The following is a 16,514-nucleotide window of genomic DNA, read 5'->3' as shown; positions in this document are numbered from 1 at the left end:
ATAGTAATTGCATTAATACTCGAGGAACAGCAGAGCTCCACACCTTAATCTATGGTGTGTAAAAATTCCACTGTTGAAAATACATAAGTGATCAAGGTCTAGGCATGGCCGAATGGCCAGCCTCCTTAAATGGCATATGAATTCGAAAATAGGGAAAAAGACCCCTAGTACAATAGTAAAAAGTTCTATTTATACTAAACTAGCTACTAGGGTTTACAGAAATAAGTCTAAGTGTAGAAATCCACTTTCGGGGCCCACTTTGGTGTGTGCTTGGGCTGAGCTTTAGCTTTACACGTGCAGAGGCTTCTCTTGGGGTTAAACGCCAAGTTGTAACGTCTGTTTGGCATTTAACTTTGGTTTGTGACATGTTTCTAGCGTTTTACTCCAGAATGCAGTATGGAACTGACGTTGAACGCCAGTTTGCGTTGTCTAAACTTGAATAAAGTATGTACTATTATATATTACTGGAAAGCCCTGGATGTCTAATTTCTAACGCAGTTAAGAGCGCGCCATTTGGAGTTCTGTAGCTCCAAAAAATCCATTTCGAGTGTAGGGAGGTCAGAATCCAACAGCATCAGCAGTCCTTTGTTAGCCTCCTATCAGATTTTTGCTCAGGTCCCTCAATTTCAGCCAGAAAATACCTGAAATCACAAAAAAACACACAAACTCATAGTAAAGTCCAGAAATGTGAATTTTGCATAAAAACTAATAAAAACATCCCTAAAAGTAGCTAGATCCTATTAAAAACTACCTAAAAACAATGCCAACAGCGTATAAATTATCCACTCATCAGCTAGGCGGCTTCAGCAGATGATAGATGATGTACGTGAAAGGTGCGACCATCTCACTATTTGGCTCTGCCCGGTCATTAAGAAGCAATCGTACATCCATTAAGAGACTAATGAGGTGTTCAAATGTTGTCGTCTCACAAACAGAGCTAACAACACATCGGCCAGGTCGTCGAAGTATACAGGTAGGTCAGCAACTTTCATGCAGACAAAAGCCAGGCTAGTATGCAATTTGTTTCATTTTATTATTAAGTTTGTTTTGTCTTTGAAATATAATATCATTATTACTTGATTTAACATATTGTTTCAATATTTGTAGTCTAAGTCATTGGATCATGATGCGACGATGGTGGAGACCTTCAAGTATACTCACACCTTGAAGGAGAACAAGGAGAGATTTGCTTATCAACGGTCTGCAGATTATTAGTTAAGTAAACATCATATGATATAAAATTTTCAATTAACTACAGTCCTAATCATAACATGTGCTACACAGGAGTCCTACATGCAGAGATTAGAGGCCGCAACCCAGCAATCTCATCATACTGGAGATGACAGCAACAACTCTGTTACATCAATCATCGATCCTGACACTGTTTGGCGCGAGACCATATCTGAGCCGTACAAGAATTGCATATACAGTCTTGGATCATTCTTCTTCGACAACCTTCGCACCTCTACATTGAGACCTTCATCCACCACTGCCACCAACAGGCCCGTTGATCCCAAGGATGGCGTCGATTTTAGGGAGCAGGTGCTAGAGCTCAGTCGGAGCCTTCACTAACAGGGTCAGTAGCTGCAGCAGTTTACGGAGAGGTATTAGGAGATCCTCACATGTGTGTCAGACATATATTCTCTCAAGTTGGAATGAAGGCAGGAGCTGAGCAGCTTCAGCTGATGGAACAACAAATGGCGATGTACCAAGATCAGATGCATCCAGTAGCAGCGGGGATGTTGGAGGGGCACTGAGATCACTGCCTAGTTTGCCGCCTCAACAAGACCAGAGGAACGATGACGACGACTATCAGGATCTTTAGTGATTAGAGTTTTGTTCTATATTGTTTCATTGTATTATTTATTTGACTTTTTATTTTATTTATACATTTAATATTTAATTTACCATATTTGGTTTCTATTATTTAGAATTTGACTACTAATTGTGTAAAACATAAATTTAAATAAAAAATAAAAAAAGAATTGAACCACTAATTGTTTTAAAAGAATCCAAAAAATTGAATTTGCCGTCGAATTTACCGAAAAAAATCCGATGGTAATTAGACGGGAAAGAAAATAGTGGAGTGCCAAAATTACCTCCCGCTGGTAATTAAATACTTTTTGGGCAAAGAATTTTCCTGTAATTAAATAATTGGTTATATCGTTTGATTGTTTCCAACGGAAAATTTGCCAATAAATTCGACAGTACTCAATGTTTTTCTTGTAATGTAAAGACTCATGAAAGAGAAATTCCTTCAAGTGTGTAATCTACAAAATTTGTGGATAAAATAATCTGTAGATTTTTATAACTATTTCTGTAAAGTATGTTATATCTATTGCTAAGAGGAATACTATTAGTATTTGATACTTTTATTATATTTGTATGATTATGATCAAATATTATATTTTGAGTATTTACCCATTTTGGTCTTCAAAGAATTTTGGACCAAACACTTTAGTCCCCAACTAAAATTAACTACTCTATTAGTCCCTAACAATTAATTTCATCAGTCACTTAGGTCCTTGGCTCCGTCAACTCTAACGGAAGACAAAATGGCCTCTGACAACTCTAACATGGGACAAAATGATTCCTAACAACTCTAATAGGGAACAAAATGATCCCTGACCCCTTTCTTCAAAAATGACACTGTTCTTCCCCAATTTTCATCATATCCCGCATAACCCTAACATTCATACTCTCCTCCTTCACCTTCATAGTCTTATTTTCCATCTTTTCCTTCCTCCTCTTCACCTCCAAGATCAAACCCTGGTGTAACTGTCATGCGTGTCGACGTCGCACCTACCTCAACATGTCATGAACCACACACTTCTTAAATCTCTGTGACTGGTATACCCACCTTCTCTGTATTTCACCCACCAAAAGCATCCACTTTCATGTCCTCAATAACAGCATCACATTCAACCCCGACAATATCCACCACATCCTCAAGACCAAGTTCCACAACTATCCTAAGGGCACACCTTTCTCCACTCTCTGACAAGCAATATAGATTGTTGGACATTAGAACATCATGAGAAGATTCTCCTTCGACATCATATGCAAATTCTCATTTGAAATGGACCCCGAGTGCTTCATTCCTTCTTTTCCAGAGTCCAAGTTGGCAGACAGCTTCAACCTCGCATCCAAGCTATCAATACAACGAGCAATATTGTTGTTGCCGTTCATATGAAAACTGAAGTGATTACTGAATATTGGTTTAGAGAAGAAGCTAAAGGAAGCGAATGGAGTGGTGGGTAATGTGGTCATGGAGATGATAGGGTAGAAGAGGAGGGAGATGGCGACGACGACGGGTCTTAACAAATTAGACTTACTGTCTAGATTCATGGGATCCATCGAAGACAACAAGTACTTGAGAGACATAGTCATTAGTTTCCTGAGTATGAATTGGTTGAGAATAAGTTTGAGAATTTTTTTTCTTGAGAACATTGAAGTTGCAGAGTGTGCATTGTGTAGCTTGAAGTTACAGTGTTAGACTGTTAGTGTTATGCGATATATGATGAAAATTGGAAGAGAACAGTGTCGTTTTCGAACAGAGGAGGTTAGGGACCATCTTATCCCCTGTTAGAATTGTCAGGGATTATTTTGTCCTCCGCTAGAGTTGACGGAGCAAAGGACCTAAATGACTGACGGAGTTAATTATTAGGGACCAATCGAGTAATTAATTTTAATTGGGGACTAAAGGATCTGATCAAAAATTCTTTGAGAACCAAAATGGGTAAATATTTTTATATTTTATTATAAATTTATACGATGAATTTTGTTCTAAGAATGAATGTTATAGGTACTAAGATACTAATAAATACACATAAAAAATTAAGATGCTAGGACACTAACACTTTTTATTAACACTTTGTTATTAAAAATCATGTTTATTTTTTAAAGAGAATGTTACTGGTGATGAAAGTAACGAAAGTAGATAAGAAAATTTTAAAATTTTAAAATTTTAAAAAAATAAATTTGCAATAAAAATCTATATTATTTAAAAATTTGTGTTTCACTAAATAAATAATGATGAATATTTGTCACCATATTTATATTTCCGAAGGATATGTACAATAACTAACAATTTGAGAGTGAAGCACGCAGTTATTTTGGAATACACTAAAAAAAATAGTACTATTTTAAAAGTAGAGACGCTTATAGAATTCAAAATATCAAAAGAAAATTATTACTCTCTTACATATATAGTTGCACATTAGTTGATGTTAGCCTAAAAATATAACTTTTTAATCAGTATATAAAGGTTAAATTAATATGCTTGTTCATAATTGCTTCTTTGTTTAATTAGATAAACTAAAAGTGTATAGTGCCTTGCTTGCACTATCACATCTAATTAAAATACGAGAAATTGTCATGTTTTTTTGTCTTCATCAATTTGAGTTTATAAATATTTGTATTCTTATTATCAATTATATAGTTTGTATAAAGCTGCTTTATATTGTTAGTTGACAGAAAATGGACCCAATTACTTTTTCAAGAAAACTAATTATCTATTAGTATGTCATAATCAACGATGATTGTTTCCTTTTTTTTTTTGTGAATATGTGGCAGGTGTTAGTAAATGGTTGAATGGGAATGAAGAAAGCCCTTGCATGTGTTAGTGGAATATTGAGTGCTGTGACTATGAGAATAAGATGAAGAAAAAACAAGATTGGAGAATGTGTCACACTAACACTACTCATCATCATCATAACTGATCGGTGGTGGTGGGTACTTTAATTTCCCAATGTTATGAAGCTCCCTACTTTTTATGTTGTTGGATTTGAAAAGCTGGTCGTTAAGATTTTAAGGCTCATTGTGCTTTAATTTGCTCCCAACAAGAATTTCCATGAGGAAAAGAAGGCGATTGTTGAGGCATATGCTTGGAATTGGGTCTTACCAAATAGGAACAATCAGAATCAAACGTAATCAATATGTTTTACCCTTTTATCTTTCCCTCTCTATATGCTGCTACTCACTTTTATCTTAATGAGATGATTAATTATTACTTTGACCATAGGAGATTAGAATAATTTACCTGACCAAATCTAAGAATGGAACTGAAGAGTATTTGAGGTTGGATTTGGAGACTGCTGACTTGTGAAAACTTAATTACGCTATGCCATCCACTTTTTCCCCCCTAATTTTACCTTTACCAAACCATCTATCTACCTTACACATTAAGAATCGATGAAATTTTTTTTTTTCTTTTCGTGAGATAATTGAATATTGAAACAATGCTGAGAAAGACTCTCCAAAACGAGAGGAGCTGAAACAATAAGAACAATAATGTCCTCTTCCACCAAAGAGTCAGAAAAATTCTAAAAGGTTGTTAAGTTCGATTTGTCATTACATTTTTATTTTTAATAAAAGTAGTAAAGCCAGAAACTATTTTAAGTAAAACATGCACTAGACTAACCATCAAACCAGAGTTCAACTACCAAGTTGCCATTAATTAGTTTTATAACCGGTAAGTTATTGTCTTATAAATAAGTTCTGACTCTATCTTAACATTCTTCTTTCAAATCTTTTACAAGATAAAAGTTAAAAAAAAAAAAAAGAAGAGGTGATAATTTTTTTGCTAGGCATAAACACTACTACGCTCATCTTCATTAACGATGGTTGTTTCAACTGCACGTCCTAAAACAAAGATTACCGACGGTTTATACATAAACCTCGCTAAAATGGACTAACTCTGATTTTTTTTTCCCGCTAAACTTTGGCACCACTTCAACACCAATTGACGCATACTAATATTCACTACAAGAAAAATAATGAGTACCATCAGATTTAGCGTTAGCTACCAACGAATTTATCGACGGTTTTGATGTGGAATTTTTTTGGTCAAATTGTTACCGTCGGATTTTCGTTTTCGACAGTAAATTCGCCGGTAATACTTGGAGAAAAAACAAGAAAAATAGGCGCAAATTTACGTGGGAATTACCTTCAGGACAATCTACCAGTAAACTCATTTTAGTGAAACGTTGCATTTTGGTGACCCGCAACGAGTTACTGTCGGTAAATCTGACGTTAATGAGCCCTAAAATTCAAAGCGTGAACCATTTCCCCTTTCAATTCAAAATCTTCTCTTTCTCTCTCTCTATCTCTAACCTATCTTCTTCCTTTCTCTCTCTAACTGTCTGCTCTCCCCACCGCGCCGTCAGCCCCACTGCCGCCTACCCCTCTTGTTGCCGCCTCCCTCCACTCCTTGCACTGACCCTTCTCCGCGACGTCTCCATTGCAGCCGCCATTGCAAACCCTAGCTTCCATTGCAGCTGCCCTTCTTCTCACCGCTGACGTCTCGCCGTTCTTCGCGTTGCCAGCTTCTTCTCCTGGTCCAGCACGCTTTGTCATCTGCCATAAGGTCCAGCTTCGTCGTCGTCCGCCAAGTCCAAGTTAATTAATTTTTTTTGCTTGATTTTTTTGTTTTTAACCTGTTTTTCTTTTAAAAAAATGTGATTTGGTTAATTTAGTTTGTAATGTGTTTAGAATGATTTAGCTGAAAATAATTAGTTAATTCTGTGTATTTTTGTGAGCTTTGATCTCTTATGATGCTATGTATGTAATGTAATTGACTAATTGCATAGTTATCCATTTATGATGAGACTTGAATTTGTCAATTTGTTAAATAGGAGATTTAAATTTGTTGACTGGAAAGGTTGCTAATCATTGATTTAGTTATGCTGCTGACTGCTGATTTTGTGTGCGTTTACTAATTTTGAATTTCTTAAATGAAAAGTTTGTTAATTTATTTTGTTTTTGCTATTTAGTTCTGCTTTATGTATGTAATTTCATATTTTAAATCTTTCAATGGTTCTAGTTCTATTAATGACCGAATAATATCATAAAAATATATCTATATGAGAGGAATTTGATGAATGACAACAGTAAAATATAAGTTAATAATTATTATTTTTTTAATTATTTTTTAGTTAAAATGAGAGAAATTTAAATGATAATAGCAAAAAGATTATTTTATATTAAGAAAAAATTAGTATAAGATCCGAGATATAAACAGGCAAATTTGGTTACAATATTAGTATTCATTATTTGGTGTGTGTGTGTGTGTTTTTTTTTTTTTTTTGATAAATTATTTTTATTATTTGATCTATGAATTATGAAATTAAAATGAAACTTTTTAATTATAATTTCTAGTTGGCCATTAAGAATAAATAGTTGAACTTTCATTTTGCACAAATCTAATCTTATACCAATCCAATTGTATTTTATAGGTCATTACAAGTTTAAATAATAACTTAATAGGCACATCTCTCTGGATTAAATTGCTAAGTTGCATTAGTCCATGGCATGATCCCACTCACTAAATTAAATTCATATTTAAAATTTTGCATATTGTTATTGCATTGATTTTATGCATATCACATCTTATTATATTTGATTATGTTAACTTGACTCTAATTAAAAATAAATAGTTCAATCTATTTCACACTTAAAGTTTTGCATATTACTTTTATATTGGATTTATGCATGTCACATCTTATTGCTTTGGATTTGAATTATGAAAGCTCCTTGAGTAGTTGAGCGTAATTTTTATGAAATTAATTGAGTGTTGATCGATGTTGTGGATTGAGATTGGTTAGATTTGTGGGAATCGTAAAGATGGATATATGTCCAATTTTAGGGGAGGTTATCTCCAATTTTTTTTTGGAGAGTTTCGTTGAATGATTTGTGTTGTATATATGCTTATTAGTGTTAATAATATATTTTCTTTGCAGACATGACGACAGGTAGCAGAACTAGATCGAACAGGTCTCATGGTCATGGTAGAAGGAGGATTTCCACCAAATCTCCAAGGACTGTTCATTCATTGCCCTCTACCCCAATTACTCCATCGACCCCTGTGACATCATAGGCGGGTCCAGCGGACCAGCAGTTCATCATGGTCCCAAACTCGAACTACGTACCTCCTTCTGTTACCCCCTCCCCCCTCCCAAATCTAGCGATAGAGCCCACGGTGGGTGATTCCTCCAATGTCCCCAGCAGGATGCCCCTCCACCACCGCCCTTCATCCGACAGAGCATTTAGCCTGATGGCATGCAAGCCTGAATACATACTATTTTTAATTTTAAGTTTGTTAATCTTAAATTTATGTGTTTCTATGTGTTTGTTAATCTTATATTTTTTTTCTTTGATAGGTTTGCACTAAACAACAATGCTTGCATATAAGAGACCTCCGAGATCATTAAGTCAATGTACGACCACCCATGGTTAAGCTACACAAAGATCCCTATTGAGACCAGAGAGCAATGGTTTCAGAAGTGGGAGGTAAGAACCCAATAATGTTGAATTAATTAACTATATTTGAACTATATTTTATTTTAACTAATGTTATTGAATCACTTTGTACAATTGAAATTCATATGGGACACGGAAAATAATCTCATGATCAGGAAGATCTACGACCACCAGACAACTAAACAACTTCAACAGATGATAAGCGACGTTTGTCAAAGGCGCGACCACCTAACGACCTGGATCCATCCATCTATCAAGAAGGAACTAGAGGCCCATTTTAGAAATGATGAGAGATTTAAGTGTCACCATCTGAGAACGTTGCTAATAGGGCTTCGCCGAGGTCGTCGAAGTATACGGGTGGATCGGTGACCTTCATGAAGACGAAGAGCAGACTGGTAAGTAGTTGGGTAATGTTTGTTAGTAGTTACTTGAATTAGTTGTTTATTGATTTATTTTATTAGTTGATTTGAATATATGTAGTCTAAGTAGTTGGATCGTGCAGCGACACTAGCAATGACCTTCAAGTATACACATACCTTGAAGGCCAACAAGGAGAGATTTACTGAGTGGTCTGCGACCCATTATGTGAGTTTCAATTAATTATAAGTTTCAAATTTATTTGGTTTAAAGTCAATTAACTGTTATAGTAATCACAACATGTGTGACACAGGAGGATTACACGCAGAGATTAGAGGCTACGACCCAGCAATCTCAACCGCCTAGTGGGAATGACAAAGCTGGCTCCAAGACCTCAGTGGTAGATCCTGATAGGGTTTGGCGCAAGACCGCCTGTGAAGTCCGCAAGAATCGCCGCTTCAGATTGGGGTCGTTCTTTGTTAGTGTCTTCCGCTCTTCCACATTGGTGGCTTACTCAGCCTTTGTCTCTGCCACTAGCTCTGCTGATCCCCAAGAAATTGTCGACTTTAGGGGGATGGTGCAGAAGCTGACACAGGAGCTTCCCCAACAAGCGGAATAGACTAAGCAGAGGTACGACGATCTTCTTGCAAGCGTGAAACGAGCCGTTGCCATCCGTTCGGACCTGATAGAGAAACTGGAGCAGCTAAATCGTTTGCAAGAGCAGATAGAGGTGTACAATCAACTAAATTTTTCATAAGTATTTACTTTTAAGATTTTAATTATAAATACGTCAATTAATTTTCGTCATTCGAGAGCTAACAACTAATTCCTAATTCAATGGGAGTTCACGTTTGAGTACAAAACTTTTTGCATACATCATACTTTCAAAGATCAAATCGTTTGAACTATTTCTTATTGATGTTTGATAGTTATAACAATAGTCATTGGAATAACTAAAAGTGTTGAGACTTTGGTGTTTGATGCATTGCTATCAAAGACAAATACTCTCATTTGTAGTTACTAGTTAGTTAATTTTTTGTGAATCATATTTCATTATCAGACAAGTAAAGGCTAAGACTAGTTGTTTGCGTGACTTGCGCTATACTTCGCAATACCCAAAATTTCAGCTCCAAATTGAGAGTGGGACCCAAAGTCCTTATAATTCCAAATCCTAACCTCCAAGCTTCTATTTTACTTAGCTATGCTTTTTAGAATATTAGTGTGAAATTGTTATTGTGTCTCTTTCATTCCACTGAAGACACAAGCCATAATAGAGAGTTATTTTGTCCACCAAATTTGAGTGGATGCACGTGTTAAGGTTTGGAATTTTTATAAAGGTTCTGAAAGTTGAAGTTGAAGTTGAAGCTGAAGACAACCTTGATAGTGCAATTTGAACATGATCTCTAATTCGAAGCAAAGCCATGCATGTGTGCTTTCGTTGTTAAAATTAACAAGTTTTAGGCGCACTTGTCTGGAACTCTGCTGAAGGATTATTTCATCCTTTTATAAGACTAATAAAGTTTAATTTAATGAATTGAATACCTCTAAATTGTGAAAGATGACTAGTATTGGACTTAACTAGAGTGAGAGTAAAATGATATGCAATCCAAGTATACAAAAAAAGATATCAGCTATTAAATATATATTAAAAAGTAAATTAAATATAAATTATATATTAAAAATTCGTAAAAATATATATTAAAATATAAATTATTTATTAAAAATAAATTAAATAATACATACACTTATATATAAAAACATAATAATTAATTTGGTTTCATTTTTTTTTTTTTTGCATAGATAACATTTTTCTATTATGCACATTAGAACGAGAATAAACAAGATAATTTGTTTTTTCTAATTCTATCAACTTTTGTTGTTCTAAATATGCATATCTTTTTTATGTTAAAATCAATTATAGAGCCAATTTTGATGCTTTTTTTTAATTTGATCTTAATTGTATAAAGTGTTTTTAATTTATTTTGGGAAATGGCATTTAAAAAAGAATTTTGGGGGACTATTCTTAAACTTGTCTCATTAATGATCAAATTACAAATTCCCATTTATTCTGTGGTAAGTCTTTCTTAGCTTCCACTCCCAAAACCACCTGTATGTTTTGTCTTTTACTCGGTCCTTACTCCTTACAGCTTCTACATTAAACCATCCTCCATGTTAAGGCACTGGTTCCTTGCCAATCCCAATGAATATGATTTTCAATAGAACTTGATTTTGTAAAATGGATTAGCTAAGTTTAGGTGTTAAATGTAGAAAATTTGTATTGAAAAATTAAAAATATATAAAAAAATAGGATTTTTTTTATTAGGTGTTCTAAAACTACTAGTCAAAGATATAATAAAAAGAAAAGTTTTATAGAAAATACAAAATAAATATTAATATTGTATGTTTTAATTCAATGAAAAAATTTACTTTCTCAATCAATATTTTCAGAGCACTCTTGAACTAAATCATATAAGAAATTAAATGTTTAGATAATCTTGGATAATAATTTTAAATCACTTATTAATAATTTTTTTTAAAATATACTCAACCAAGTTTTTTACATAACTAAGTCTAATCAAATAATGATATATACGTATTTTTTTCTTTTTACATTGTTTTCTTTCTTTCTTTCTTTTTCTTTTTTTTTCCTCCTCTCATTCTTTCTTTTTTTTCTCATTTGATTTTTCTCCTTTTCTTTTTTTTCTTTCTGCTCCTCTTCCTCCTTCATCATATCCGTCATTATCATTGACATCATTTTCTTCTTTTAATATTTTTTATTTTTATTTATCTTCTTTATTTGTTTATTTTTTTTTATTTTATGAAGGAGAAAAATAAAAAAAATACAAAAATTAATGATAAAAAATGATACCAAAATTGTTTATATAAAATACAAAAATACAATAAAAATTACACTAAAATTTGTTATATAAAATATTAAAATTTTATCATGATAAACACAAAATTTAAATTGATCTCACCATATATATTGCAAAAAATAATTTGTTGTTTCGCACTTAGGAATATATAATTTAATTTTAAAACAAATTTATTTAAATAAAATCTTTCTTTTTTAAAATAAAACATAGAAAGATACAGCAAAAAATTGTATAATAATAAAACATGAAAAAGAAGAAGAACATGTTGAGAAAAAAAATGAAAAAAAGGAATAGAAGAAGAAAATAAAGTTGGGAGAAATTTTGATGCTATTTTTAAAAAATTTCGTTGTTATTTTTTTTTGATAACTTCTAATTAGTTAAGAAATTTTATGCGTCATTGTTAAAAAATTTCAATATCAAAATTTAGAAATATTCTATATCAAGCTTAAAAACTTTCGGTGCTATTTTTCTGATTAATTATGCATAATTCAAAAATTTTCTCTTTTTTTTCTTCATCATCCTCATCATCATCTTCTTCCTCTTCTTCACCTTCTCATTCTTGTTTCACCTTTTCATAATTTTTCTTATTTTTAACCTCTTAAAAAAATAAAAATAGAAAAAAGACAAAAAAGTTAAACAAATAAAAAAAAAGATGCTACAATAATATCAGGAGTCCAAAGAAAAAAATATAAAAAAATTACAAGAATAATAATAATAAAAGAATTACGAAAATAAAAAAATACACAAAAATAATAGAATACAAAAAAGTGCGCGTAATTTACACACATTTTGTATGATTGATTTTTGTTGAGTTTAAACTAATTTAATTGATAAAAATATTTAAACATGTAGCGAAAATCCTAAAATTAATACTCAACTCTCTAATAAAAAAAAAACCATCACATCTACGAATTATTTTGATTGAAACTAGTTATGCAAAATCAAGTATATAAAATAGTATTTTCTAGCAGGAAACAATAATTTTATATTTTTGATGAAGCATAATCATAGTTCAATCATCTAGTAAAAATATAAGTGATATAACGTTTTTTAATTGATAAAAACATTTAAATATAAAAGAATGGAGTCTATACTATAATAACTATTATTATGAAGACTATTATTATAATGACTAAATATTATGATAAAAACGTTTTTTTCATTCACACTACTATTAACTGCACCGAAACCTTAGCTTACACTTTTCAAATGAATATTTATCAACCCAATTTTCTCATAATTACACAAAAATGTTTTTTTAAAAAAAAGTGAAAATTGCGTTGATACAGATTCAATCAGAATGGGGACAATTTGTTACAATATAAAAAAAAATTAGTTCTCAGAATGGTCGAAACCCCGATAATAATAAACAAACATACATACATTAACCCGCAATAAAAAAATAATAAAACAGAATATTTAAGAAAAAAAATAAAGGAAGAAAGAAAGGTAAATAATTTCCTTTCCATTTTTCTTTACAATCTGTAAATAATAAGAAAACAGGGCAACACGGCCCGCGAGTCGAACACTAACAACTCGCCGTTTTCCCCACTCACCGAGTCAAACCCAACTCGCTTCTCCAACCCCGAGTCAGCGATCCCGAGTTGCTTCGAGACCCGACCCGCAACTACCCGGCAAACGAGCATCGCCCTCCTTCCCCTGCCGCCGCCGGCGCTCTCGTGTGCACCACCACTGCCGGAAAACGTGCAGATTATCGAGCCCTTCCTCTCCGGAAACGACCACACCGCGGCGGCGCCGTCCTCCGTGGGACCCAAGCATTGGAACCGCATAACCTCATTCCCGTCCGCCACGCACCGCGCATTCTCCTTCTCCCAGTTGCTCCCTTCCTCGCCCATCAGGCCTGCAGAACATGCCGCGGCCCGGGCCTTAACACCCTCGCGAAACTCCTCAAACCGCGAAACCGTCCGGGCCCCGTTCTGGATCTTGAATATCACCTCCACACGGCCCGGGAACGGTTTTGGGCCCCAACTCGTGTGAAATATAATCTCCACTACATTCCTCGAAGGATGCCCGTCGGGCAGCTCTGTCACGGGCCTTGCTGACGTGGCTGCAGTGCTCTGCGAGCGGTTCATGGAAGCCTTCGGACCCAAAGCTGTGTCCAATTCGGGCTTGGTCGACGCCGGGTATCTCGAACTCGGATGCTTCTCAAGAAGACTATTCTTGTTTTTCCTTGACCTCGGCATGGGCTTTGGCATGGGCTTGGGCTTCGGCATGGGCTTTGGAATATCAACCATTTCTTTAATGGTCTGGAAGCTCCTCCTGCAGCTAGCACTGGGTATCAATATTTTGCTGGGGGTAGGATGGTAAACATCTTCAAATGCTCTTGACTTGCAATGCAACGATTTCACCCATCCACTTGCCATTACATTAAGTAATGTAATGCAATTGCACTGTTAGAAGCTGAAACGGTTCTTGGTTTTTTCCGTCACAAGAGAGTTTCCATGCTAAGGCCTAAGAGAGAAGAGAAGAGATAGTGGGAAAAGATACATTGGCCATGGCGCCACAATAAATGGGGATTTTATTAGGGTTTCCTTTTTCTTTCTTTCTTTCTTCTTTCTATTTTTTCTATTTTTTATTTTTTTTGTCACTCCGTATGCGTTACGAAATCAAGGTTATGCGTTTCTCAAGATATGGGAAGTGCCCGCGTGGATTCTGTCTCATTCTTTTATGACTCTGATCGGAAAAAGAAATCTTACATTAATAAGCAAAATTGAAACTCATCACACCAATAGCTTCAATTTCGTCCGCACGATTACTTTTTGGGCCTTTGCGCTTCTACACTTCTCACTTATTCTTGCCTCATCTTACTCTGTCTTATTAACGTAATTAAGGTCATAAATATTTCAGTTATTGCTTGGATTTGTTTCGAATTCTAGACAAGTTATGTGATTTTCTCTTTATTAGCTTGGATTATTCCTAAAGGATATTCCCGTTTTAGACTCAAATGAAACATATGTTTAGTTACTCTATATGAAGGATTTTTTATATAACAATATGTCTAAAACTCAAAGACAATATAAAAATACGTATATTTGATATTTAGTGTTCATAAAAAAATTATTTTTTATTGTAATATGTTTAGTTATTCTATTCTGAAACTTTTAATATTTTATGATTAATCATTTTGCTAAAAATTGTGTAAAATAGTATGTATAAATATTAAATATATACAAATATATAATAGATAATTTTAATATTTATATGCATTTTTGTTAGGATAATGAATTATTGAATTAGATATTTTTCTTATGGTGACAATATTTAAACTAAATGTTTCTACAAATAATATATACAAATTTAATACTACTATGATTTAATAATTATGGAGTAAGATGTAACACTCAAATAGTAAATGGCTTTTATATTAGCGGTTTTAAAATAGTACAGTATGCAAAACGTAGCCTTGTTATCAACCGCACTCTATCTTGAGGTTACGACTTTGAAGGAAACTCCAATCACCAATTAATTTTCCGCTAACATAATCCCATCAAAATTAACAAATTTTGACGAGTTAGGAGGAAATAAAAGAAGTAGCAACTATTATTAGGTCATTTTAATATGATTATGTTATGGTGATTATAGTAATTATAGTGTTTTAAAATATACTGTTAAAATTTAAATAATATTTTTTTATTATTAAAAACACTTTTTAAAAAATGTTACCTAAAAAAATATTACCAAAATAAAAAAAAAATAACGTGTCTTTAATTTTAACCATACTTATATAATTATCATAATTATTGACTTGCTGTAGAATAATCGTATTAGAATTTAATTATCTTGCTATTACTAGTTGAAATTTTGAATAACGTTACAAGTAGGAGTAATTGCTTAATTAGTAGTAGCATTATACACGGAGTTTGGTACATACGAAAACTCGTGTAGAAATTTGAGAGACAACGTGGACAAACATTCTTTCACAATACCGTAAGATTGAATTATTTTCTTTCTTTAATTTGTGTTCTCATCTACTGTGAATAGTAATAATTAAGTACAATTTTGCTGTCCTTGCTGAGTTGCTATTTTGATTGAGTAATTTCTACTTCTCAATTCCAACATCATGGCACCACCCCCACTCTGCAAAGACATGTTATGAGACATTATAGACTCTGATGAGAAGTTAATAAGTGCTCTGATTAAGAGTTGGAATGACACATTATTGCAATTTAGTATGCAATGGTCCTTATCGGGTAGCTTATTTACAATGAGAATATATATGTTATTTGAATATTTAAATGTTTAGTATTAACTATTTTTATTTCAAATTATTCTAACACATCCGAAACTCTATGTAAAGAAAACTTTTAATCAAAGATTTTTCCTAAAAGAGTAAAATCTTAACTTTATTAAGTCATAGAGGTATAAACATTTTACATGTTCAAAATGAAAAACAATAGATAACTAATTTTTAATTAGTCAACATTAGTCAATTTTAGAATTTAGATTTATAATTTATAATTTAGAATTAAAAAGTTATAATTAAAATCTAAAACTTAAATTAAATAAAATACTTTAAAAAATTCACTAATATTAATTAAAAAATATTTCTTTAGTATTACTCATTCAAAATAAACATTTTCCTTTAATTGCTTAACCAATGCCTTTAGCTAATCCTAAGAAAACTCAGGTGTTAAAAATACATATCACAACAAAATTCAAAAAGACTTGTAATAGTACAAATGTTTAGATATTCAAAAATCATTGTCCTATCAAATGATGACATAAGGACAAAATCTAAGCCTTATAGCTGTTGAGTTGTGGGTGGCAGACTGTTATTACAGAAAAAGAAAAAGAAAAATATTCAAATAGGTAAGAGGATATTCATTTGAACTTTTTGGTGAAAAAAATGTGACAGGATATTCATTTGAACTCTTTAAGGAAAATAAAAATGTCTTTTTCTTCTCTCTTTTTTTTCCCATGAAATTTTTATATGAATCAGCACAATTTCAGTTGGTGAGTCAACAATCAAGTGAAGTCGTTTTCTAATAATGAAGGCTTTTT

At 32.9% G+C, this 16,514-nt stretch overlaps 1 protein-coding gene across 1 annotated transcript; it reads right to left on the bottom strand.

Annotated features, from left to right (window-relative positions):
• Positions 1-12,855: 12,855 nt before the first annotated feature.
• On the bottom strand, positions 12,856-14,279 carry LOC112803131 (uncharacterized). Its single transcript, XM_029298254.2, has one exon. It carries the CDS (start codon positions 13,874-13,876, stop codon positions 12,968-12,970), a length of 909 nt encoding a protein of 302 aa, XP_029154087.1. The 5' UTR covers positions 13,877-14,279; the 3' UTR covers positions 12,856-12,967.
• Between the last annotated feature and the right edge of the window lie 2,235 nt (positions 14,280-16,514).

Source organism: Arachis hypogaea, chromosome 1, assembly GCF_003086295.3.
Source record: "Arachis hypogaea cultivar Tifrunner chromosome 1, arahy.Tifrunner.gnm2.J5K5, whole genome shotgun sequence".
Lineage (NCBI taxonomy): Eukaryota > Viridiplantae > Streptophyta > Magnoliopsida > Fabales > Fabaceae > Arachis > Arachis hypogaea.
Note: the sequence above shows the minus strand (reverse complement) of the source record. Positions and strands in the feature narration are given on the sequence as shown.